The sequence below is a fragment of the Dasypus novemcinctus genome, chromosome 13 (genome assembly GCF_030445035.2).
Source record: "Dasypus novemcinctus isolate mDasNov1 chromosome 13, mDasNov1.1.hap2, whole genome shotgun sequence".
NCBI classification, from domain to species: Eukaryota; Metazoa; Chordata; class Mammalia; order Cingulata; family Dasypodidae; genus Dasypus; species Dasypus novemcinctus.
Genome location: NC_080685.1, coordinates 50310065 through 50336216, shown reverse-complemented (window position 1 = coordinate 50336216; position 26152 = coordinate 50310065). Strand labels below are relative to the sequence as shown.

The 26152-nt window shown below is 39.8% G+C and overlaps 1 protein-coding gene across 8 annotated transcripts in view; it reads right to left on the bottom strand.

The window, feature by feature from the left end:
- DNM3 (dynamin 3) overlaps nucleotides 1–26152 on the bottom strand; it is a 693285-nt gene that overhangs the window by 558339 nt on the left and 108794 nt on the right. For all 8 annotated transcript variants that reach the window (XM_058310135.1, XM_058310136.2, XM_058310139.2 and 5 more), the window contains exon 2: nucleotides 20243–20316. In XM_058310135.1, coding sequence (XP_058166118.1) covers nucleotides 20243–20316 — 74 coding nt within the window. The remainder of the gene's footprint in view (nucleotides 1–20242; nucleotides 20317–26152) is intronic.

Sequence of the window (26152 nt, the reverse complement as noted above, 5' to 3'; positions counted from 1 at the left end):
TGAGCTAGGAAAATGGTCTTTTGCTTTCCCTCCCAAAACTTGCCCTTCAGGCAAAAACAGCTGGCAGATGATTAAAATAGTGTAAGAAACAATTAAGTCAATGTGGCCAGAGGCAAAAAATACTTGCTTTAAAAATGGGAGATGGTAAATGTGTATTTCATACACAGTAGAGGTGGCATTCAAATTCCTGTAAATAGAGAACTTTTTAAGGCCACAAGTGAGCACAAGCCCAGGACAAAACACAGGCTAGGAAAAGTTATAGGACCCTGCTTTTCACATTCACTTCAGGATAATCTTCTTGACAAGAGGATTAAACTCTGAGTGAGAGTACCAGCAAACACAGAGAGCCAAGTTGCAAAGACAGAAAAGATAATTTTTGCCTTAGTCTATTTTTCTCAGCTCCTGGAACTCAAGGAAATCTCTGTCATATCACTGGCTGGATACAAACTTAAGGAATACACAGAGTTAACATTTTAAAATATCAAAAATTACAGTGAGCAACAAAAGATTTCAAGACATAAAAAAAAGAAAATGATGATCAATCCAAAGGAACTAGATAAAAACCTCAGAAACCATTAATGAAGAAGATCAGACTTTGGGCATGAAGGACAAAGATTTTTTTTTAATGATCCTCAATATACTCAAGAAGATAAAAGAAAACATGGAGAAAGAAATAAAGTATATCAGGAAAATGATGAATGAACAATATGAGAATCTCAAGTTTTATATATGTATATAATTCAAGGAGACTTTCTGGAAATAAACAGCAAAGAGGAAAAAGAAAAATACAAGCTGTAGTAAATCATCTCTAATCATAAATTCCCTTAGTGCAAAATTTATATGTGTGTATATATAATCATTTCTGCATACTCTTCTTTAACCACAAGAAATTTACTTTTACCAAATAGATATTACAAATTACTACTATTGGTGAAATTAGAAAAACACAGCACTAACATACAGAAATATGAACTTGTATGTGGGTTGGTGAGGGTGTTCTTCAATGAAACCATTTTCCTTCCCAGTTAGTATGTGGATAAAACAAAGACTGCATCAAGTATGGCTACTATAAACAAGGATAATATAATAGCAAGCTGCACACATTTGAACTCTACCCTTGAAAAGCAGCTGTATTAGCAAGATGGACCCAGATATACCAGTTAATGATACACCAAGATGAACTCTATGGCAGACATTTAAATAAGGGCCTGGGGAAGCACAAAGAAGAAAATGCCTGACTTTTCCTTTGGAGAGTGTTTTCCAAACCCTACCTCCCCTAATCATTCACTTCCATTATTCTCACTCACCTTGCATCTTACAGTATGTACACTTTCCTCCGTTAATTTTTTCATACCTCTTGTGGTGTTTGAAGGTATATGTACCCCAGAAAAACACATTCTTAAAGTTAATCCATTCCTGTCTGTGTAAACCCATTGTATATAGGACTTTTTGATGCAGCTACTTCATTTAAGATATGACCCACCTCATTTAAGATCGGTTTTAACCCTATCACTGGAGTCCTTTAATAAAGAGAATGAATATGAAAGAGAAAGAGAAATCCATGGAAGCAAGAAGCTGAAAGCAAGGAAACAAACTAACAAAACCCAGAAGAGAAGGGAGAGACCAGCAGGTGCCGCCCCATGCCTTGTCATGTAACAGATGAGTCAAGGATCACCGGTAGCTGGTCTTCAGGAAGAAAGCATTGCTTTGATGATGCCGTGATTTGGATATTTTCTTGGACTCTAACAGAGAGCAAATAAATTCCATTGTCTAAACCTAACCATTTTATGGTATTCGCTTTGGGCAACCTAGGAAACTAAAACATCATTCTTGCAGTTTTTACCCTCTGCTATTATATTATCAGAAAAGATTCAAGGATGTGGCTATTCTTACCTGATGAACACTACAGTAAAATCCTTTTGGGGCAGGGACTCTGCCTTATATATCTTTGTACACACTTAGGTACCTAAAGAAAATACCTTCACATGAGTAGAGAACAGGTGCTCAGTAAACATTTGTTGAATGTTTTTATTCATTTACTTTTATGAATATCCAGCTTTACAATCTCAACAGCATAAATACAAAATAATTAAAAGATTTTACATAAAAGGTAACAATAAATAATTTAGACAATTTTTCATATTATACCTACAATGTAAATCAAAGCAGAACTATATTATATTTAAATATGCTTATTATGTATCCTATACTAATACCTGCTCAATGAAAAGCTATATAGAGCTACTTGGAGTCTAAAACAAACATTAGTAGATATATACATAGTAAACATTGAAATGCTATGGAGTGTTACATATATGCATTTCAAAAAAAAGAGTTTTCAAGGGGAATGTGAGGAACAAGGGCAGATGGATACTTAAAATGGAAATCACAATTAACATGCCTTAAAGACTCCCCAAAGGACAGAGACTCTCAAACTGCTTTCAACATGCCTTACTGAGATAAGTGCTTCATAATTCCTATTTTTCATCATACTTATAAAGTATTGCATAACTCTAGTTCCTACATTATAGGACAATAAAAACAGATGCTAAGTGAGAGAGACCTATACAGAAGTTTAAAAAGGGGTCTCTTCCAATACTAGCCAAGATGAGAGGAACAGGAATATAATTGAAGACAGGAACAGGAATATAATTGCAGGACACAAACTGGCAACTTCTCTTTTTTGTGGCACATGTGGGCATTTCAAATCTGTTCAGTGAAAACACGAAGACAAAATTTTATAAAACTTTGAAAGGGAAAGTCTAAGGTCATGTACATTACTTAAAGAAAAGCTAAAAAATGTAACATCAGACTGTATAACATAGCAAAACCTCATATGAAATATGAGTATAGGTATTGCATATATAAGACTGTTTTTCTTTGAAACTGAACAAATGTACATTAATGTTATAAAATGTTAATATCAAGCAAAAATACAACCAAATCAAAATATGGACAGTGGTGTATAGTAACATATTAATAATCTTCCATTAAGGGTAAAAAAAGGAAAAATGAAATATACTAAGTGAAAGGAACTAGACAAAAGATACCACATATTGTTTGACTCCATATATACAAAATATAAATACAAATAAATTACAAAGACAGAAACAGAATAGCAGCTATGTACAGCAGGGGAAGCATAGAGAAATTGAGAGGTGATTATTAAGGGCAGTACTTTTATTCTTTGCCTTTTTTTTTGTTTATTAGTATTATTATCATCATCATTGGAATAATGAAAATGCTCTAATAATGACTGAAGTGATGAATGCACAATATGTAATTGTACCAAATACCATTGATTGCACACTTTGGATGAATTGTACATTTTATTAATATGTATCAATGAAACTGATTTTTAAAATTTACTAATATACCTTGGAAAATGGTGAGAAGAAATTCTACCAGGCTGACAGGAGACTATTAATATTAAAGTAATATAATTACTCGAAAAGTACTTAATGTGAATTTAGATCATTTTGCAGAATAAACACTTTTAGTAGGAACATCTTGAAAGGCAGCAGAGTAGCTCGGCTAAATGTGGTCTTAAGCTGTTCAAATAACAGAACACCCAGCTTCTAAAACATGCAGACCATATCATTCAAAAGAAGATAATACATTCTGACTTATTGATCAAATGACTACCAAAGCCAGTGTTTCACAAGGAGGAGGATGTAGACTGAGGCAGTCAGAAGGATAAAGCATACCCCAGAGGAGGAAAAGGTAGAGAAAATGCATTCCAGACTACTGTGATCTGTCCAACAAATGCAAAGACAAGGGCATCTGTGATTTAATGTGATGGTTAGGCTAATGTGTCAACTCAGCTGGGTAATGGTGCCCAGTTGTTTAGTCAAGGAAGCACTGAGCTAATTGTAATACAAGGACATTTCATGGACTTTAATCATTAATGAGGTGATTGTAGAGATGGCTTGTTATGTCCGAAATCAGCTGAGGATATTGCCATAAGCAATGAGTGATGTCCCAAAAATGAGGCCTTACAATGAGAAGTAATTTCAGCATTCAGAGAGAGAATTCTCATCTCTACTTCAGATAGCCAGCATCTCCTGGGGAACTCCACGAGGACCTTCACTGGAGTCCCTAGCTTACAGCCTGCCCTACAGAATTTGGACTAGTACATCCCCATGGCCACATGAGACAATTTTATAAAATCTCATACTATTTACAGATCTCTCCTGTCAGTTCTGTTTCCCTAGAGAACCCTCACTAATACAGCTTAGTACCAAGAGCAATTCTTGAGAAATGGAATATTCAAAACAGAATTTGTGAATTGGTTCTGCTATTTTTGCAATTGGCTCTCTACTCTGACTAGATTAAAAGGCACTAATAACTCTGTTTCCAATAATCAAAAGCCACTGACAGTTTACGGTGTGAGCTGGCAATGGAGATAAGCAAAATATCACCACTGGATATGACCACTTCCATGCTTATAAAAGGCAAGATCTGGGTGAGAGTGTTTTTAACACTTTGCCACAGTTTTGTGGAGTTAAAAGGTACAATGATGTTGGCTGGCTGAATAAGCTGGACACAGCTACAAAAGAAAGAGATGAGCTGAAGTTTTCAAATTTGCAACTTAAGTGCCACATGAATGATGTGAAAGTTTCTATAGGTGCTCTGAAAGACAGTCTTGTTTCATGCAGCTGCAGACTTGAAATCTCTGAAAACCAGACTCAGAGTCTCATTGTGCAAGTAGCAGAGTTATACAGAAATTAAAATCTCAACTTTGCAGCGTGTCTGTAGGCTATCAGGCAACTGGCTCTGTCTCTCTCTCCCAGGGCTCAATTATCTCTGCCCTGTGTGTTTACTTCCTGGATTCCAGCTCAAAATTCTAACTTTTGCCAGATCTTTTATCTGTGAGTCTGCATCCACCAAGGGTGAGAACTAAACACCGTACTGACATGGCCCAATCAAAGCCCTAATCATAATTAAGTAAAACTGAAACTTCAGAAAGACTAGTTTACAAACATAATCCAATATCTATTTTACAATTCATAAATAGTATCAAACTGCTACAGGCTGAATTTATTGATATGGGCCCACTAAGCATAGATGCTGGATTCAGTGCTGTAGCATAAGAGGTAAGACAGACAACTGGGGTGGGGGTGGGGGGCAAGGGGAGAGAAATAAATAAAATAAATCTTAAAAAAAAAAAAAGAAAGGGCTCTATTATTTTGTTCAAATGGCTGGCTAAAACATGGACCAAAAGATGGCCTACAATACCTGAGGTCAAGATTTCAGGTTTTCCCTGGTATACGGTAGATGATGAGATCCAAAGGCTTAGAGAGACTGGAATGCTAGAATGGATTTACCATCTAAGATCTGCCCACCCACCCCAGGAATGTCCTGAGGACATACTTTTTACCAGAACTAAATTTGTGAGATTAAATCCACCTTCCCTGAAGAGCTCTGTGGTCACTCTTCTCTGTAATAAAGATACTACTGTGAGAACTGATGTCATGGAACTAGGATCCTTAAACACTATAGGGATGATCAGATCCCAGGCTGACAGAAGTCAAGTAGCAGTACTTCATCACCAAATACAATATGAGTGTGGCTACCACAATGAAAAGCAGACTCCATGCAGCGATCAAAAGAATCTGAGGGGAGCAGATGTGGCTTAAGAGGTTGAGTGCCTGCTTCCCACATGGGAGGTTCCAGGTTTGTTCCCAGTGCCTCCTAAAAAAAAATGAAAAAAAACAACTCAGGGGAGCCAATATGGCTCAGTGGTTGAGCACCAGCTTCCCACATATGAGGTCCCAGTTTCATTCCCTGGTACCTCAAAAGAAAGAATCTGAGTGGTATAGACCTATGGTGTTGGCTAATAGATCACAGGGTACCTGGAAGTAAAATGGATGGGCAGTCTACTAAATTCCTACTTAATCTATATAAGCAGAAGAGTCCTAGGTCGAGTGAACAAAATTCTAACTTGAATTACAGAAAGAGAGAGTCACAACCCCTTAACCATTCCCAGACTTGAAAAAGTTCACAAATCCCAAGCCCCTTGAATGAGGGAAAGGCTAAGTCCCCTTGGAGAAGGCTCCTGTTACACTGCCAGAAATGTATACTGTTAATCTTCCTCCCAGTTTTCCCCAAAGAGACCTAAAGCCTTTTATCAGGGTAACCATGTATTGGGGAAAAGGAAATGATAAGACATTTTGGGGATTATTAGACATTGGTTCATTAATGATATTTCAGGAGACCCAAAATGTCACTGTGGTCCACCAATCAGAGTAGGAGCTTATGGAGGTCAGGCTATAGGTGGAGTTTTATAGCTCAGGTCCATCTCACAGTGGGTCCAGTTGAGTCACCAGGCCCATTCTGTGGTTATTTTGTCAGTTCCAGAATGCACTCAGTCCCTGACTGGTGGAGTGAGTGCTATTAAGGTAGGAAATGCCAAGTGGAAGCCACTAGAACTGCCTCTACATAGCAAAATAGTAAATCAAAAACAATACCAGGGAAGCGGATTTGGCTGAACAGAGAGAGCATCTGCCTACCACATGGGAGGTTCATGGTTCAAACCCAGGGCCTCCCGACCCATGTGATGAGCTGGCCCACATGCAGTACTGATGCGCGCAAGGAGTGCCCTACCACGCAGGGGTGTCCCCCACATAGGGGAGTCCCTCGCGCAAGGAGTGTGCCCCGCGTAGAAGAGCCATCCAGCGCGAAAAAAAAAAAAGTGCAGCCTGCCCAGGAGTGACACTGCACACACAGAGAGCTGACGCAGCAAGATGACACAACAAAAAGACACAGATTCCTAGTGCCGCTGAAAAGAATGCAAGTGGACAAAGAGTGACACTGCACACACAGAGAGCTGACGCAGCAAGATGACACAACAAAAAGACACAGATTCCTAGTGCCGCTGAAAAGAATGCAAGTGGACAAAGAAGAACACATAACAAATGGACACAGAGAGCAGACAACAGTGGGGGGCAGGGAAGGGGAGAGAAATAAATTTTTAAAAAAACAAAAACAAAAAACAATACCAGACTGCTGGAGGAATTGCAGAGATCAGTACCACCATCAAGGACTTGAAGGATGTGGGGGTGGTGATTCCCACCACAAGCCCATTCAACTTTCCTACTTGGTCTGTGCAGAAAACAGATGGATCTTGGGGGATGACAGTGTATTATCATGACTTAACTGAGTGGTGACTCCAATTGCAGTGCATTACAGATGTGATATCATTGCCTGAGCAAATCAACACATCCCCTGGTACCTGGTATGCAGTTATTGGTCTCAAAAGTGCTTTTTTCTCAATTGCAGTTAATAAGGACCACCAGAAAGAGTTTGCTTTCAGCTGGCAAGGCCAGCAATATACCTTCACTGTCCTACCTCAAGAGTAAATCAACTTTCCAGCCCTATGTCATAATATTATCCACAAGGATCTTGATTGTCTCTGCCTCCCACAAGACATCACACTGGCCCACTATATTGATATCATACCAATTAGACCTAGTGAGCAAGAAGTAGCAACTACTCCAGACTTATTGGTAAGGCATTTTCATGAGAAATCATGGGAGATAAATCCAACAAAAATTCAGGATACTTTCACCTTGGTGAAATTTCTAGGTGTCCAGTGGTGTGAGGTATGTTGAGATATCTCTTCTAAGGTGAATTAGTTGTTGCATCTGGCCCCTCCTACAACCAAAAAAGAGGCACAATGCTTAGTTGGCCTCTTCAGACATTGGAGACAACATATTCTTTATTTGGGTGTGCTATTCCGGTCCATTTACCAAGTGATTATAAAAGTTGCTAGTTTTGAGTGGGGACTGGAACAAGAGAAGGCTCTGTGACAGGGGCAGGCTGCTGTGCAAGCTGCACTACCACTTGGGCCATATGATCCAGCAGATCCAATAGTGCTGGAAGTGTCTGTGGCAAATAGAGATGCTGTTTGGAGACTTTGGCAGGCTCCTAAAGGAAAGTCAAATCACAGATCCTTAGGATTGTGGAGCAAAGTCCTACCATCATCTGCAGATAACTACTCACTTTTGAGAAACAACTTTTGGCCTGTTACTGGGCCTTAGTAGAGACTGCTTAACCATGGGCCACCAAGTTACCATGAGACCTGAGTTGCCTGTCATGAGCTGGGTATTGTCTGACCCACCAAACTATAAAATTAGGCATGCACAGCAGCACTCCATCATAAAGGGAAGTGTTATATATAAGACAGGGTTCAAGCAGGTCCTGAGGCACAAGTAAGTTACATGAGGAAGTGCCCAAAATTCCAACTGTAAGCACTTCTGCCACATTACCTTCTCTTTCCCAGTCCACAGCTATAGTCTCTTGGGGAGCTCCTTACAACCAGTTGGCTGAAGAAGAGAAAACTCGGGCCTAGTCACAGATGGCTCTCCATAATATGCAGGCACCACCTGAAAGTGGACAGCTGAGCACTGCAGTCCATTCTGGGACATCCCTGAAGTACGGTGATTAGGGGAAATCCTCCCAGTGGCCAGAACATCAAGTGCACCTGGCTGTTCATTTTGCTTGGAGGAGTGTTTGTACACTGATTCATGGGCTGTTGCCAATGGTTTGGCTGGATGGTCAGGGACATGGAAGGAACATGATTGGAAAACTGGTGTCAAAGAGGTCTGGGAAAGAGGTATGTGGATAAACCTTTCTAAGTGGGCAAAAAAAACATGAAAATATTTGTGTCCTATGTGATAGCTCACCAGAGGGTGACTTCAGCAGAGGAAGATTCTAATAATCAAGTTGATAAGATGACTTGTCCTGTGGATAGCCATCAGCCTTTTCCCCCAGCCACTCCTATCATTGTCCAATGGACTAATGAACAAAGTGGCCATGGTGGTAGAAATGGAGCTTATGCATGGGCTCAGCAACATGAACTTCCCCTTACCAAGGCAGACCTGGCTACAGCCACTGCTGAGTACCTTATCTGTCAGCAGCAGAGACCCACACTCAGCCCTGATAAGGCACCATTTCCAGAAATGATCAACCTGCTACCTAGTGGCAGGTTGATTACATTGGACCACTTCCACCATGGAAGGGGCAGCAATCTGTTTTAACTGGAGTAGACACATACTCCAGATATGGGTTTACCTTCCCTGCACACATAGCTTCTCCCAAAACTACCATCTGTGGACCTACTGAATGTCTTATCCACCACCACAGTATTTCACACAGCATCACTTCTGATCAAGGAACCCACTTCACAGCAAATATGTGAAGGAATGACACATGCCCATGGAATTCACTGGTTTTACCATGTTCCCCATCATTCTAAGCTGCTAGATTGATAAAATAGTGGAATGGCCTTTTGAAGATGCAATTATAGTGCCAACTACATGGCAATACCCTGCAATGTTTTCCAGGAGGCTTTGTGTGCTCTAAATCAGCATCCACTCTATGGTGCTGTTTCTCCCATAGCCAGGATTCATGGGTCCAAGAATCAAGGGCTGGAAATGAGAGTGGAACCACTTACTATTACCCCTAGTGATCCACTGGGAAAATGTTTGCTTCCTGTCCCCACAACCCTAAGCTCTGCTGGTCTATAGGTCTTAGTTCCAAAAGAATGATTACTTCTACCAGGCAACACAACAATGATTCCACTGAACTGGAAGTTAATCTGCCACCTGGCCACTTTGGACTCCTTGTGCCTCTGAATCAACAGGCAAAGAAGGGAATTATCGTACTGGCCGGGGTGACTGATCCTGACTATCAAGGCGGAATAGGACTGTACCTACACAATAGAAGTAAAAAAGAGCTTGCCTGGAATACAGGAGATTCCCTAGGGAGTCTTCTTTTTTTTTGTCTTTATTTTTTTAATATTACATTCAAAAAATATGAGGTCCCCATATACCCCCTACCCACCTCACCCCACTACTCCCCCCATAACAACAATCTCCTCCATCATCATGAGACATTCATTGCATTTGGTGAATACATCTCAGAGCACGCTGCACCTCATGGTCAATGGTCCACATCATAGTCCACACTCTACCACGTTCCACCCAGTGGGCCCTGGGAGGACATACAATGTCTGGTAACTGTCCCTACAGCATCACCCAGGACAACTCCAAGTCCCGAAAATGCCTCCACATCTCATCTCTTCCTCCCATTCCCTACCCTCAGCAGCCACCATGGCCACGTTCTCCACACCAATACGTCATTTTCTTCTATTACTAATCACAATAGTTCATGAAGGGAAGCAGATTTGGCTCAATGGATAGAGCGTCCGCCTACCATATGGAGGGTCCAGGGTTCAAACCCCGGGCCTCCTTGACACGTGTGGAGCTGGCCCACGTGCAGTGCTGATGTGTGCAAGGAGTGCCGTGCCACACAGGGGTGTCCCCCGCATAGGGGAGCCCCACACGCAAGGAGTGCGCCCCATAAGGAGAGCCGCCCAGCGCAAAAGAAAGTGCAGCCTGCCCAAGAATGGCGCTGCCCACACAGAGAGGTGACACAGCAAGATAGCGCAACAAAAGAAACAGATTCCCATGCCACTGATAAGGATAGAAGCGGTCACAGAAGAACACACAGCAAATGGACACAGAGCAGACAACTGGGGCTGGGGAGGGGAGAAATAAATAAAAATAAATCTTAAAAAAAAAAAACAGTAGTTCATGAATAGATTATCAGTAAGTCCACTCTAATCCATACTCTATTCCTCCATTCTGTGGACCTTGGAATGGTTGTGTCCACTCCACTTACCTCTAGGGAGTCTTTTAGTAATACCATGCCCTATGATCAAAATCAATGGGAAATTGCAACCACCCAATCCAGGAAGGACTAACAATAGGCCAGAATCTTCATGAATTAAAATTTTGGGTCATCCCACTAGGCAAAGAGCCACAGCCAGCTGAGGTGCTTGCTGAAGGTAAAGGGAACATAATGGGTGGTGAAAGAATGTAATGATAAATATAAACTTCAACCACATGACCAGCTACAGAAATGAGGACTAAAATGGTCATGAATATTTCTTGTTTTGTTATGTTTGTATATGTACATAAAATGAATATCTTTGTTTTCTTCCCTATCCTTTCCCCTTATCATATAACATAAGTTGCATTAGTTTCATCAAATAGTATTTAAGGATATCAAGTTTAAGAGTGAATATTACCCAAGGACTTGCACCCTATTCTGGAGGGATTTAGTGCATTTCCAGTTGTGCACAGGACAGTTGAGTATTGTTAGGCAGAAAACATACAAATTCTTCTTTTTATTCAAAGATTAAGTATGGTCTAAAGTGATGTGTATGGTTGCCAAGTTGACAAGGAGTGTACTGTGATGGTTAGGCTAATGTGTCAACTCGTCCAGGTAATGGTGCCCAGTTATTTGATCAGCAAACACTGTGTTAATTGTAATAAAGATCATTTCCTGGACTTTAATCATCAATGAGGTAAATGTAGAGATGGCTGGTTAATTGTACAATCAACTGAGGAGATTACCATCAGCAATAAGTGACGTCCCATCCAATCAACAGAAGACCTTAAAAGGAGAAGTGATTTCAGCATTCCGACACAGAATTTTCATCTTTACTTCACATAGCCAGCAACTCCAGGGGAACTCAATGAGGACCTTCATCAAAGTCCCTGGCTTATAAGCTGCTCTACAGAAACTGGACTTGTGTATCCCCACGGTTGCGTGAGATGATTTTATAAAATCTCATACCATTCACAAATATCTCCTGTCAGTTCTATTTCCCTAGAGAACCCTGACTAATAAACTTATGACTTCTATTGATTGAAGCCTAAACAATGGGAAAACAGTAAGATGGGAAGGAGTAGGTAAGTAATAGTTATTAGCTGAGTATAGCCTTAAACTTGATATAAAACAAGCTTATTAATTTTGTTACTAGAAAAAAATTATACCACATCCTCTCAGATTTAAAAAGTTATTAACACTCTATAACTTATCTTTTTGTCCTCCTCAGTATCAATTATTTCAAGACTTTTTTTTTTAATGGGACTGGGTAGGTGGATAGAAAGGAAGAGAAGGCTTCAAATTAAGGAACTCTATATCTCCCTTCCGGCCAACCTCTGATGAAAGATACAATTCTGTAGTAGACATCACATGGATCAAAGGGGTCAAAAGTCAGAGAACTTTAAATTTTGGTTTGGAAACAAGAAGCCTCAATATGTTCTCTTAAAAGAGAGTAGGGACAAGCAGACCTAAATAAGAACAAATTAACACCAACTCAAAAGTTGTCTTAACCTTGCAATCACATGTGGTAATTCTATTGGTATATATTTTTTTCTTCTTTTGTACACCATTTTCTTTGAGAAGAAATATAACACATTTAATTTGGTCATTCCCTTCCTAAACTGGAAATGTATTATATGGTGTTAAAGAGCAGTAGTCAAACATTGAAGAAATAAAATTTGGGTCAGTTTTGCTTAAAATAGCTCTTCAACTTTTCTCAAAATTTTAAGAGTTTGAGTGAAAATTGCTGTTGACTTTATATTGTAAGGAGTGTAACTGAGCTACTTAAAATTCTAAGTCTATTAATAAATGACTAGCCAATGCTTAAGCCAAGAAAAAAAAAAGGAAATAAAAGAAATGGGTAAAAATAACAGCTTCAGAGTGTTGTCAGAAAATAAGACAAGGATGAACATAACTAGTGGAATCCTAAATTGAATTTCCTGAATTATGCAAATATTTTTAAAAACACAATCAAGCCAGTAATTTAAAGTAGGTCTAAACAAAAGTCCTAAAAAACACAAACTTCCTTTATTTCCCTCAAAAACAAGATTTATAAAAATCCCAAAAGATAACTATTTTGACCTCTCAATGAGAGGTTACAAAATCTGGAAATTTTTGTACACAGTCCTTCCTTAATAAATGTATGTAGCCTTTCTCTAACCATTTAATAACAATGCTTTTTTGTGTAGGAAGTTTATTTATTTATTACATTGTGTCCAATATTCAAGGAATAATAACTCAAAGCATCCCCCAGAAAAAGGAAACCCTTTAATCTGTTCTATGCCAGTGATCTAATTCTTGGCAATCCCAACATTCCCACTGCCAACTCCCCCACAAAATATTTTGTAATTTATTTTCACTAGTTATATTTTACAAAGTTTAAATTTTGTGTTTGATAATTGTGCAACATTCTATAGGGTCAATGGACATATGTGAGTTTATCAAAAACCAAGCAGGAGAAACCTGGCTCTAAGAAATGAGCAGATATGCAACTGCTGTTACAGAGATTTCACTGGATGGTTATTACACTCTACATGTAGCTCTGGAAGGTGAGTGTGTTATGAAACTTGATGCTATTAGAACCTGAACTTCTGATAATCTAGGAAGAGCCTTAGACTCTTGAAATACCAGAACCAGGGTATGTTGCTGCCCTGGCTGAATGCCCAGGCAGTGGCAGGAATATGCAGCTCAGCATCAAATGAGTGCCTGGTATGTTCAAAAGCACACTGCTTAGAACTGTAGACTTCATGACCAAACACCTTTTAAAAGAATGCTAGGTTATTTTCCAGCAAAAAGATCCTATTAAAAAGATTAGGGGGAAGGAAACGTGGCTCAAGTGATTGGGCTTCTGCCTACCATATAGGAGGACCCGGGTTCGATCCCTGGGGCCTCTTGGTTGAAAAAAAAAAAAAGCATGCCCGCATGGCGAGCCAGTGCCCATGCAGTGAGTCAAGTGCCCGCGGTGAGCCAGTGCCCAAGCAAGTGAGTCACACAGCAAGATGATGATGTAACAAAAGAGAAACGAAGGGGAGAGTCAAGGCAAGGTACAACAGAAACCATGAACCGAGGTGGCACAAGTCACAGGGAACTTCTCTCCACATCAGAGGTCCCCAGGATCAAATCCTGGTGAATCCTAGAGAAGAAAAACGAGAAGAGAAGACAAAAAATGGGAAATAAATACAGAAGACTACACAGTGAATAGGACAGAGACAGCAAAAAACAGCAGGGTGGGGGGAAGGGGAAGGAGGAAGGGAGGGAAAAAAAGGATTATGGGATAATATCTAGGAAAAGGAAAGATAAAAAACAGTGAAAGAGGTGAAATTATTATGCGTGTTGCTCAATGTGTGATTCAAAGACTAGCAGCTTTAGAAGCACCTGGCATTTATCTTTTAAAATGCAGATCCCAGACCTACTCAATGAAAACCTCTAAGGGTTAAACCCAGGAATATACATCTTTAAGATGCTCCCCAGAGTATCTTACGCACATGAAAATTTAAGAATAACTGTATTCAAGGGACTTTAGTTCATGAATCTAACTTATAAACTGAGAAAGCAAGTCCTAGTCATTGTACATAAACCAGGTTTTAAAGTCTAATGTACAATATTCTTTAAAACATCTCATCTGTGAAAAATAAGACATTTTTTCACTAGAATTAGCTATTCCCTGATTCCTGTAGTAGGAAGCAACCTCCTCAAAGAACAGCATATCTCCCAGTACTACTTTGTTCACCCTTCAACTCAGTTCCATCTAGACTCACAGAGGCCTTAAAACTGACTGGAAGATGAACCCATGGCCAGATTTTACCTCAGAATACCCTGATTCACAACCTTCATAAGCCTTCTTGCTGCTTTTCAAACCTGCTACATGAACTTTGTGTCTCCATATCACCTTCTTAGGTACCTGGTACTTCGGAAAAAAAAGGGTTTTGATCTCTGTTACCAAGTATCTTTCTTTATTAAAATGGTTATTTACAACAACTCAAAAAACTAAATAGTGATAATTCTCTAATAAATTACAAGTCACATACAATTTTTAAAACATGGACAAATTTTACATTATGCAGTAGCTGTACTGAAAAGATAGTAAATCAAATTTTTGCTGAGTTACTAATACATTTAACATGCATGAAAGGAGGAGGCCAGCAAGGAAACCTTTCACAAAAGAAATAATACTCCTATAATTTTAATAATTACCCCTAACTAAGCTGTTTTATAATTTCTGATTTTTAATATATTTCTTTCTTACATTAATGTCACTGAGAAAAGCACAGTAATACAATATAACAGCACTTAGAGAAATGTTTTAATCTAGAAAAGTTCTCAAAACCATTTGTCCTTAACCATGACCTATAGATTATACTTTTGATCCTTAACGCAAAGAATGATTTGAAGCCTGAGATCTTAAAAATAAAATACCTTCTCCTTCAGGGGTATATCCAATTCAAATGGATCATTTCTTAAAGCAGTGACACTTTTAATATGAATGTACTCAGTAGTTAATCAAATACTACACTCAAACACATTTATTTTCTCTGTTTCATATGGCATTTAGCTAGTAAGCAGTAAGTTTAGGTGTGGAGAAGGAGTAAAACAGTGGTATGGCAGTAAATGTTTAACAACTGGCTTTGAGGTTGGGAGAACCTTCATTTGTAGCATTTGCTAATTTACATAATGTAAATAGTCCCAGTGATCGATTTTAAGCTACCACCATGATGTCACTAACATGGAGATGGGAAGAATGTGCACAACTGGCTCTCGTGAGCTGGTTTCAGCACAGCACTGGAGGAAGCACACAAGGTACATGGAAATGATCCCATTTTCTTATGAAGACCCCTTCCCTACTTTCTTGCTCTTCACTACCACAGGCTTCACCCAGTACCTCATAAGCTTGCTTTGTCCAGCTCTCATCCTCCCAAGCTATGCCTTCAGAAATGCCTCTCTGAACTCATATTACCATAACCCTATCACTTATAATTTTTACCTTTATTAATAAAAGAGAAGTGATTTTTTCTCACCTTGCTCACAATCTGCATGATTTCTTATAATGCTCTTTAGAATAGGGCTTAAGGTCTATAACTACTGTTCTAGTTTAGTTTAACAACTAAAATAGCAGCGCCAAGAAGTTAATATTACTGAACAAGAAAAAGGCTGAAAAACAGATATTAATATATGAATTAGTCAAATAATTTTCATATTTCATATTCACCATATTTATTTTCCTTTGCATAAAAGATACCCCATGATTTAGTTTCCTAGGCTACTCAAAAAAATACTATGAACTGGGTTGACTTAAACAATGGGAACTCATTCATTTATGGTTTTGAGGCTGGGAAAATGTTCAAATCAAGACATCATCAAGGTAATGCTTTCTTCCTGAGGACTGGCTGCTGGATATCCTTGGATCCTTTGCCACATGGCAAGGCACAAGGTAGCACCTGCTGGTCTCTCCCTTCTCGGATTCCTAGTTTAATTGATTTCAACTTCTTGTTTCTGTGGTTTTCTATTTCTACGTCTGAATTTCATTCTCAAAAGGACTCCAGTAATATGATTAAGACCCATCCTGATTGAGGTGGGTCACACCTTAACTTAAGTAACCTCATCAAAAGGTCATACTTACAATGGGCTCATACCCACAGGAATGGATTAGATTTACAGCTTCAGAACTATACCCTAGAAAAAATAAAGTGTATCCTGCAAATATAAAAGTAAGCAGTAGAAATTTTCTATTTTAAAAATGCAATATTAGCAAGTTATAGTGTCAGACAGATATAGGTAACAATACCCATTGTAGCAGTTTGATGTTATTGATGAATTACAAAAAGATATATTGAATTATGTTTGTAAACTGATCTTTTCCTCTGGGCACATGAGATTATACTGGATTCAGAGGTTTACTTGATTAAGTAATTGTGTCAGTAGGGCATTGACTCCCCGCCCCTTGGTGGGTGGGGACTCACAGGCATGGCAAAGGACAGAGTTGAGGGTTTCTGATGTTAGAGTTTTGACATTGGAGTTAGATGCTGAAGACTTAAGCTGGAGCCCTGGGAAGTCAGCCCGCAGAAGAAAAAGAGGCAAGCCCCTCGAAGAAAGGAACCTAGAACCCAGAGAAAAGTAAGCCCCAGGAATGTAGGAACCCAGGAAGCCTGGACCCTCGCAGACGTAGGCAGCCATCTTGCTCCAAATAGACTATGGTGAGGGAAGTAACTTATGCTTTATGGCCTGTTATCTGTAAGCTCCTACCCCAGTAAAATATCCTTTATAAAAGCCAACCAATTTCTGGTATTTTTCATCAGCACCCCTTTGGCTGACTAATATACCCATGCCTATCAAAAGCATGGCCTTGGAGAGCGGACTTGACCCAATGGATAGGGCATCCGCCTACCATATGGGAGGTCTGCGGTTCATAACCCGGGCCTCCTTGTCCCATGTGGAGCTGGCCCATGCGCAGTGCTGATGCACACAAGGAGTGCAGTCCCACACAGGGGTGTCCCCCACATAGGGGAGCCCCACACGCAAGGAGTGTGCCCTGTAAGGAGAGCCACCCAGCATGAAAGAAAATGCAGCCTGCCCAAGAATGGCACCACACACACACGGAGAGCTGACACAGCAAAGATGACGCAACAAAAAGAAACACAGATTCCCGGTGCCACTGATAAGGATAGAAGCAGTCACAGAAAAACACACAGCGAATGGACATAGAGAGCCGAAAACTGGGGGTGGGGGAAGGGGAGAGAAATAAATAAATAAATAAATCTTTAAAAAAAAAAAAAAAGCATGGCCTTGAACAAAATGCTTAATGTTGCTGGGCCCTTTTTCAAAAATGGAAATCACAGTATCTACCTCAAAAGGTTTTTGTAGAATTACATGAAAACGTCTGCAAAGTACCCAGTGCTGACACAGAATCAAAACTCTAAAAATTGTAGCTATTCTTTTTAATTTTCTATATAGCACATGTCCTAGGCCTAGCAATTCTTTTGTAAGAGTTTCTATAGTTCAAGAGGAAAATCTCCTCAAAGGAATATTAAGCGTTTACATGGTTTTGAATATTCCCTATGTGCCCTGGCATCCCAGGTCTCTTGGGCCCTGGTGCAACCATAGCCCCAACTCTAGCCTTGTCCAACTCTTGCTGCCCATCACTGAACCCCAAGTAAAAGGCATAACCCTTTGTAAAAAAGCAAGACAAGCAGCCCTGCTTAATTGGAAACAGAAACTAAAATGCATCATTGAGTTTTTGATACCTTGACCAAAAAGGGGAAATATTAAATGCAAATGAGTTTTTATGGCTAAGAGACTTCAAAGTGAGTTAGGAGGTCATTCCAGAGGTTATGCATCTCAGGAGGATCTCACTGACTGCCATGGTAAACAATGCCTCAAGCAGGGGTGCTCTTGAGGGCTCGAGAGACATCTGGTCACTATAGGCAGGGCAGACAACCCCAAGAAATCAGGACCCCATTGGTGGGCCTTACCATGGAACATATGGTAACTTATCTCCCTGATGTAACAGAGTTAGACTCATTTATAATTTTCCTACACATGGTTCTTCTTCACCTTTTATTTGAACCCATAATTAGCACTATATCCATTAAATATATATCCTAGAGACTTAAATCTTCAGTCTGTTGCATGTGCTGGTTGAGCCCTGAATCTTAGCAGAGTTGCAGCCAACACCTACTCTCCAGGTCATTGGACTCGCCCAGGACAACTAACAAAATGATGATGATGAACAACACCCATATCAAAAAACAGAGGGTATTACAACTGCAAGCAGGACAGTTCCATCCTTATGCTGCAGGTGATATAAGCCCCTTCTCAATCATAAGCAGAGTGGAAATCACCATCCCAAAATCCTCAAGACTGAGGAATGAACAAACATAATGGGGGACTGCAACCACGGAGCAAAGCAGACTTATTATTCTAGTCATGTTAGAACTTGTAACATTGATATAAAGATAGTGGTCACCAAAGGTTCTAAGGAGAGGGGAGGGAAGAACAGGGGAACATTGGGCATTTTGGGGACATTGGCATTGTTCTGCATGATTTTCCAAAGACAGATAAAGGTCGTTATCTGGTGATTAAATGCTATGACAGATAAAGGTCATTCATTATACATTGTCAAAACCCATAAAATTGTACAATGCAACATGTAAACCATAATGTAAACTATAGACTATAGTTAGTAGCAATGTTTGAATATTTTTGCTCATCAATTGTAACAAATGTACCACACTACTGAAACATGTTATTAACAGGTGAAAATGGGGGGTGGGGGTATATGGGAATTCTCTATATATTCAATGTAACTTTTCTGTAATCTGAAACTTCTTTAAAAAGAAAGTTTTTAGAAATTAACATCAAATGAAGACATTAAAGAGAAATGAAAAGCTAACTAATGGAAACAAGAAGACAAAGTTATCGTTATCAGCAAATACCTGGTGTCCTCCTTCTTGGAGGAAATAACATCATCAAATGAGGAATTCCTCAATATTCTAACTCTAAAAGTGCAGACTTACTTGTAGCTTCCCTCACATTTTCCTATATCCATTTGGTTAAAATAAAAGAAATTTCCTTCCATCCTTCTTATGTTTAAAGCTAATTCCTATCCTAATCTCCAATCTCTCAATGACTCTTTCTCTCGTTTACATTCAGTGGCACCAACTTTTAAGTTCTAATACTCCTATCATGTTCCTTTTCAAATTCCCTGGCCCACAAGACCCTTACCAATTGGCTTTTTTTCTGTTCCAGCTGTTTTGCCTCTCTTAACCTCATCTCTTGCTATCCCTCCCTCACTTCACCTCGAGCCCTACTGTACCCCTTGTTAAATGTTAAACACACAGCTCCCATTTTAGAACCTTCTCACTTGCCTCTGCCTGCAGAGACATCAGCATGGCTTGTTTGCTCATTTTCTTCAGGAATCTCAATTGTTACTATTTCAGACAGGCCTTCTCTGTCATTCTATATAAAATTATAAATCCACACCCCAGCCCCCTGGCACACTTTATTCCCGTAAGCTTGCTTAATTTTCTCTACAGAACTTATCATCACCTAACATTCCATATGTTTGTTTATTATTGCCCTCTCCCCAACAGAATGGAAGTTCCTTAATGGCAGGGGTTTTTGCCTGGCACATAGTAAATAATTTCATAATTATTGAATGAATCCATCAATTAACCACAGCACATTAAATATAGATAAATATACAGATACAACAGAGATCTTGAATTTTATTTAAACACACACATATATACATTAAGGAGTACAACAAAGAAGTATTGGTGGTTATACTATACTTAAAATTGTATAAATGGATTACAATAAGAAAAAATAATTTTCTACACATAAAAATATATGCTTAAAAACTTACATGCACATAACACTTTCCTTTAATGTAATCAAACAAATTTAAAAAGCAATGAAGAAGGGCGTACTTCAGAGAGAACTGTATGCACTGCCCAAAGCAGAATGTGATCACAAAAACATTTCTGTTGCTACAACCCAACACTCAGGAATGAAGGCAGCAGGTGCCATGGATGTGCTCAACCATGCAATAAACCTCCACACTCATTACCTGCTTTGGAAGTAACAAGTTGCAGAACAAGAGGACGTCTCGTTATGATGCCTGACCCTCGAGGGAGAAAATCCCTAAAAAATAAGAAATAATAGATTAATGCATTAAGGAATTCTGATCACCTAGAAATTAATAAGTCAAGTCCCAGAGTAATTTTTGTGATTCTCAACTTTCAATGCATCACTCATCTAAAGTATGCTAGGCCTATCTTATAAAAGAAGTATTTACAATGTTTTAAAAAAGAGAGGGGAAGGGCCCTGTAGCAGTTTGATATAGTTATGAATTCCAAAAATAGATATTGGATTATGTTTTATAATCTGGTTTGTACCTGGGCATGACTGAGTTATGATTAGGGCTTTGATTGGGCCACGTCATTAGGGCGTTGAGTCCCCATCCTTTGGTGGGTGGGGACTCACAGATAAAAGGCATGGCAAGGAGAGAGTAGATGTTTTTTTATGTTGGAGTTTTTATGCTGGAGTTTGATGCTGAAGCCTTAAGCTGGAGCCCCGGGAAGAAAGCTCACAGAGGAAACAGATGCAAGCCCTAGGAAGAGAGGAATGTTGAGCCCAGGAAGAAGCAAGCCCTAGAAAGAGAGGAACCCTGAACCCAGAGAGAAGCAAGACCCTGGAAGGGAGGAACCCAGGAAGCCTGAACCCTCACAGCCGTCGGCAGTCATCTTGCTCCAACACATGAAAACAGACTTTGGTGAGGGAAGTAACTTATGCTTTATGGCCTCGTATCTGTAAGCTCCTACCCCAATTAAATACCCCTTATAAAAACCAACCAATTTCTGGTATTTTGCATCAGCACCCCTTTGGCTGACTAATACAGGCCCTTATATCAAATTTTAATACATGTGCATGATCATAATGACCTCATTGGAATATATCACTCATTCATTTAGATGGAATTAATAAAAGTTTATATTAAGTTTTCATTATAATCAATTTGCTATTGATTTTCAGAGAATCAGAATTAATAAAAACATTTGATACTAAAATTAGTCCTTAAACTCTTTGTGATGACTCAAAATTCAATACTTTGCTCTGCTTCAAGATCAATATTAGTATTATCAAATACTAATCATTACTAAAAGTGCATTAGATGTTTTCTAAATATTCTTAAAATCCCCCCTCCAAAACAGTCACACATAAAATGATGGATCAAATAGAGGCAAATATGTGTCTAGAAATTAACAGCAGCAAGAAATATTGAAACTTGAGTTTCACATTTGTTCTTATTCCTGATAAAAGGGAGTTTCTTGAAAAATAAAGATCACATTTAAAATGGCATGTTAATATGCATTAGACCAATAAAACTGCAATGAAGAGAGCATTATATACTTAACTGTACTGCCACATAAATCATTACAGTTTCTACAATGCGAAAGAAGAATTCATAAACATTCCTATAATTTTAAACTCATTTAGAATGTTTCACAAACTTTTAGAAGAATTGTTTAAAAAATCAATTCCAAGTGGGTTTTTCACTCAACTGCAGTGTTTCCCAGAGTAGGTTCCAGGACCACAAGCAAGTGTTAGGTTCCTATGGATTCAGAATATTCATGGAGAGGCATGTGGCAGCTGTTACCTTAGTAAGTTCCCCCATGGAATTCCGATGCCCACCAAGGTTAGAGAATTACTGGCCTGATATCAGGATATGTTGCTTAACGATTCAGTAAGCAATAATGGGGTGGGGCATACAACAAGTTTTGAGGGAAATTTGTCAGATCAGAGCTTCTACACTGTAGCAGTTTGATGTTATTTAAGTATTCCAAAAAAGACATTGATTATGTTTGTAAACTGGACGAACTGTTCCTCTGTGCATGATACCCTTTGATTGTATTAAAGTCAAAGGTTTTACATTTACTTGATTAAATCAACATTAGGGCCTTGATTTGACCACATCAGTAGGGTGTGACTCAGAGTTGAGTTCCCACTCCCTTGGTGGGCTGACATAAACAGACACTCAGTCAAGAAGACACACAGAAGAAAAAGATATGGAAGAGGAGAAAACTTGGTCATTTCGGTTCTGCCATGTGACAGAAAGAAGGCTCAAACAACCAAAGCCCGAGGAAGAGAGATGAGCCCTATGCCAGCCTACAGCTGAGATCAGAAGAAGCTGGGCCCACAGAGCCTTAAGAGGAAGAAGGAAGGATAGACAGAGATTGCCCTCCATCTTGCTTTAACAAGCAGCTTGGGTTGGACTCTTTAGGGCCCATAACTAAACTTTTATCCCAAATAAACACCCTTTATAAAAGTCAACGGATTTCTGGTACTTTGCATCAGCACCCCTTTTGGCTGACTAACACAGAATTTGGTACCAGGAATGGTGTCATGCTTTTGTAATTACCAAAAATGCTGAAACAGTTTTTTAATGGATAAGGGGTATTTTTTGGAGAAATTGTGAAATACTTGATAGAAAAGGCCTAGACTGTTTGAAGAGACTGTTGATAGGAATGTGGAACCTAAAGTTATTTCTGATAAGGCCTTAGAAGGAAATGATGAAACTATTATTGTAAACTGGAAGAAAGGTGACCCATGTTTTTAAGTTGCAGAGAACTTGGCAAGACTGACTCCTAATGTTATATGGAAAACAGAATTTGAAAATGGTGAGCCTGGACATTTAGCTAGAGATTTCCAAAGTAAACATGGAGCTTGCAGCTGGCTTCTCCTTGAAGCTTATAGTAAAATGTTAGAGGAAAGCGGTAAGCTGATAACTGAATTGTTGAGCACAAAGAAAACAGAAAATGATTCCAGAAATTCCACACCTCTGGAAATCTAGCCCCCAGATGACAGTGCCCCATTTAAGGAATTAACTAAACTTGGAACTTATAAGCCAGGATTGAAAATGCAGTTATCCAGGAAGGACTTATGAAGAAGTCTTCCTATCTGATGGCTTGGATCCCTGCTTCCCACACAGTAAACCATCAAAGCCTTTTGTGATAGCTGTGTGAACAAAATCACTGTCAGCCTGGACTGAAAGGGACTTGAAGGGGAGAGATGGAAGGAAAAATAGTTTTCAGAGGAAAACCATGGAAGCTGAGGTCTGGAATTAAGACATATCCTTGGGCCAAGAGAAGAACCCTATCCATGTGTAACAGAGAGTGAGTTTGCGCCAGCATTTGAAGAGGGTGTATGTCCCAGTCTGCTGGGCTCCCAGAGCCTAAAGAGGAAGAAGGAAGGAGAGATCAGACAGAGGTTGCTCGCCATCTTGCTTTAACACATGGCAGCAGACTTGGGTGAGGAAGTAACTTTGAGTTTGACTCTTTAGGGCCTTATAACTATAAGCTTTTACCCCAAATAAATACCCTTCTTAAAAGCCAACAGATTCTAGTACTTTGCTTCAGCACACCTTTCACTGACTAATATAGGTGTATTTAAGTTACTGAAAAACTGCCAACTGAGAATTCTTTATCTGGCAAAATTGTTCTTCAAAAATGAGAGAGAAGGAAATGGATGTGGCTCAACCAATTGGGTTCCTATCTACCATATAGGAGGTTCAGGATTCGATGCCTAGGGCCTCCTGGTGAGGGCAAGCTGGCCAACACAGCAAGCTGGCCCATGTAGAGTGCCGACCCATGCTGGAATATGGCCCCGCACAGGAAAGCCACCCTGCATAGGAATGCCACCTCACGTGGGAAAAAGCTACCCCATGCAGGAGCACCAGCTAATGCAGAGAGCTGGCACAGCAAGATGATGCAACAAGAGAACACAGAGGAGAGAAAATAAGATGTAGCAGGGAAGCTGAGGTGGCACAAGAGAGTAATCGTCTCTCTCCCACTCTGGAAGATCCCAGGATTGGTTCCCGGAGTTGTCAAATGAGAATACAAGCAGACACAGAAGAACACACAGTGAATAGACACAGAGAGCAGAACAAAGTGGAAATTGGGGTGATAAATTTTTTAAAATGAGGGAGAGTTTGAAGTCTTCACAAACAAACAAAAACTGAGAGAAAATGTTACCAAAAGATGAGAATTACAAGAAATACTAAAAGAAGTACTATAGCCTGCAAGGAATGAAAAAAGGTATAATGGTTAGGCTATTGTATCAACTAGGCCAGGTAATTGTGCCCAGTTGTTTGGTCAAGCAAGCACTGGGCTAACTATAATACAAAGGTATTTATGGACTTTAGTCACCATTGACTTTACTGCAGTGGTAAATCATAGATCGCTGGTTATAATTACATCAATCAGGGAGATTGCCATCAGCAATGAGTGATGTTAAACCCAATCAGTTGAATGCCTTAAAAAGGGAAGTGATTCTAGCATTGAAAGAGGAATTTCCCAGCTTGTCTTTGGACAGCCATTATCTCCCAGAACTCGTCAAGGACCTTCATTGGACTTTCATTGCAGTGCTTGGTTGCAGCCTTCCTATGTAACCTGAATTTGTGCATCCCCACGGCTGTGTGAGAGACTCTTAAAGAATCGCATATTATTGACAGATATATCTAGTTGATTCTGTTTTCATAAAGAACCCTGGCTAGTACAGCTTGGTACTGGGAGTGGTTCTTGAGGAACAGAGTCTTAAACATGGGATGTCAGAGGTGGTTCTGGGAGTTTTACAATTGTCTTTCTACTCTAATTGGACTCAAGGGGACTGATGACTCCCCGTTTCCAATAATGAAGAGGCCACTAACAGCCCATGGCGTGAGTTGGCAATCAAGAGACGCAAAATAGCATCACTGAATTCCCCTACTTCTACACTTATTAGAAGCAAGGATCTGGGTGAGAGTGTTTTCAACACCTTAACAGAGTTTTGTGGAGTCAAAGGGTATAATGATGTTTGATGGCTCCTCCTAGATACTCTGGATACTGTTACAAAAGAAAGAGATGAGTTAAAGGCTTCAAATTTGAAACTTAAACACTGCATGAATGATGCAAAAGTTTCTATGTGTGCTCTGAAAGTAAACCCTGTCTCCTGTAGCCACAGGCTTGAAATATCTGAGAACCAAACTCAGACTTTCATTGTATGAGTAGCAGAGTTAAAAAAGAAAGTAAAATCTCAACACCACAGGGTTTCTGCAGTTAAAGTGAAGGCATTGATGGAAAGAGTGGAATCCAGAGAATAGGAATGGAGACATATGGGATGAAGATGATATTAATGGAGACATTAGAACCCTGAATTCTGCTGACACTTTACCAGATAAGTCTGCCAAGGCCTGCCCTGTCCAGGACAGACCTTGTCAACTTTGTATCATCCAGCCTCCTGCCTGCCCCTGGGAGTCTGAAACAACTTTCAGCCAAACTGAAGCCTACCCTGCCCAACCTCTGGCTTGCCCCAGGGATTTCTGGACCTCCTCACAGCCCTGAGGTATGTACCAGCCAAACTCCAGCATGTATGGCCTAGCCTCCAGTCTGTCCTGAGGAAACTGCCTTCCAACCCTGCCTGAAGAGATAAATCCTGTCTCACCAGAAGAAAATGCAAGGGAATGCCCCGAGGTCAGTAGCTTGCAAGGCATTTCTAATCCTTCTCCTTACCCACCCACACCACCTCTCTTGTCTTCGAGACCTATTACTAGACTAAAATCAGAACAAGCCCCCCAAAGGTGAAATACGAAGTGCGACCCATGAGGAAGTAAGGTATACTCAGAAAGAACTGCATGAGTTTTCCAACTTATATAGACAGAAATCAGGGGAATATGTGTGGGAATGGATACTAAGGGCATGGGATAATGACGGAAGGAATACAAAGTTGGATCAGGCTGAATTTACTGATATGGGCCCATAAGCAGAAATTCTGGATTCAACGCTATAGCTCAAGGAGCTGGACTCTGATGTGATCTTTGTCCACAAGCCTCTCCTGTTACTTTTACCAGATCTGTAGTTGGTGCTGGGGTTTAGTGTATACTCAGGAGACCTGAATCTCTAGACTGATCAGGTGATAGCCAGGCCCCGAGCCTCAACAGACT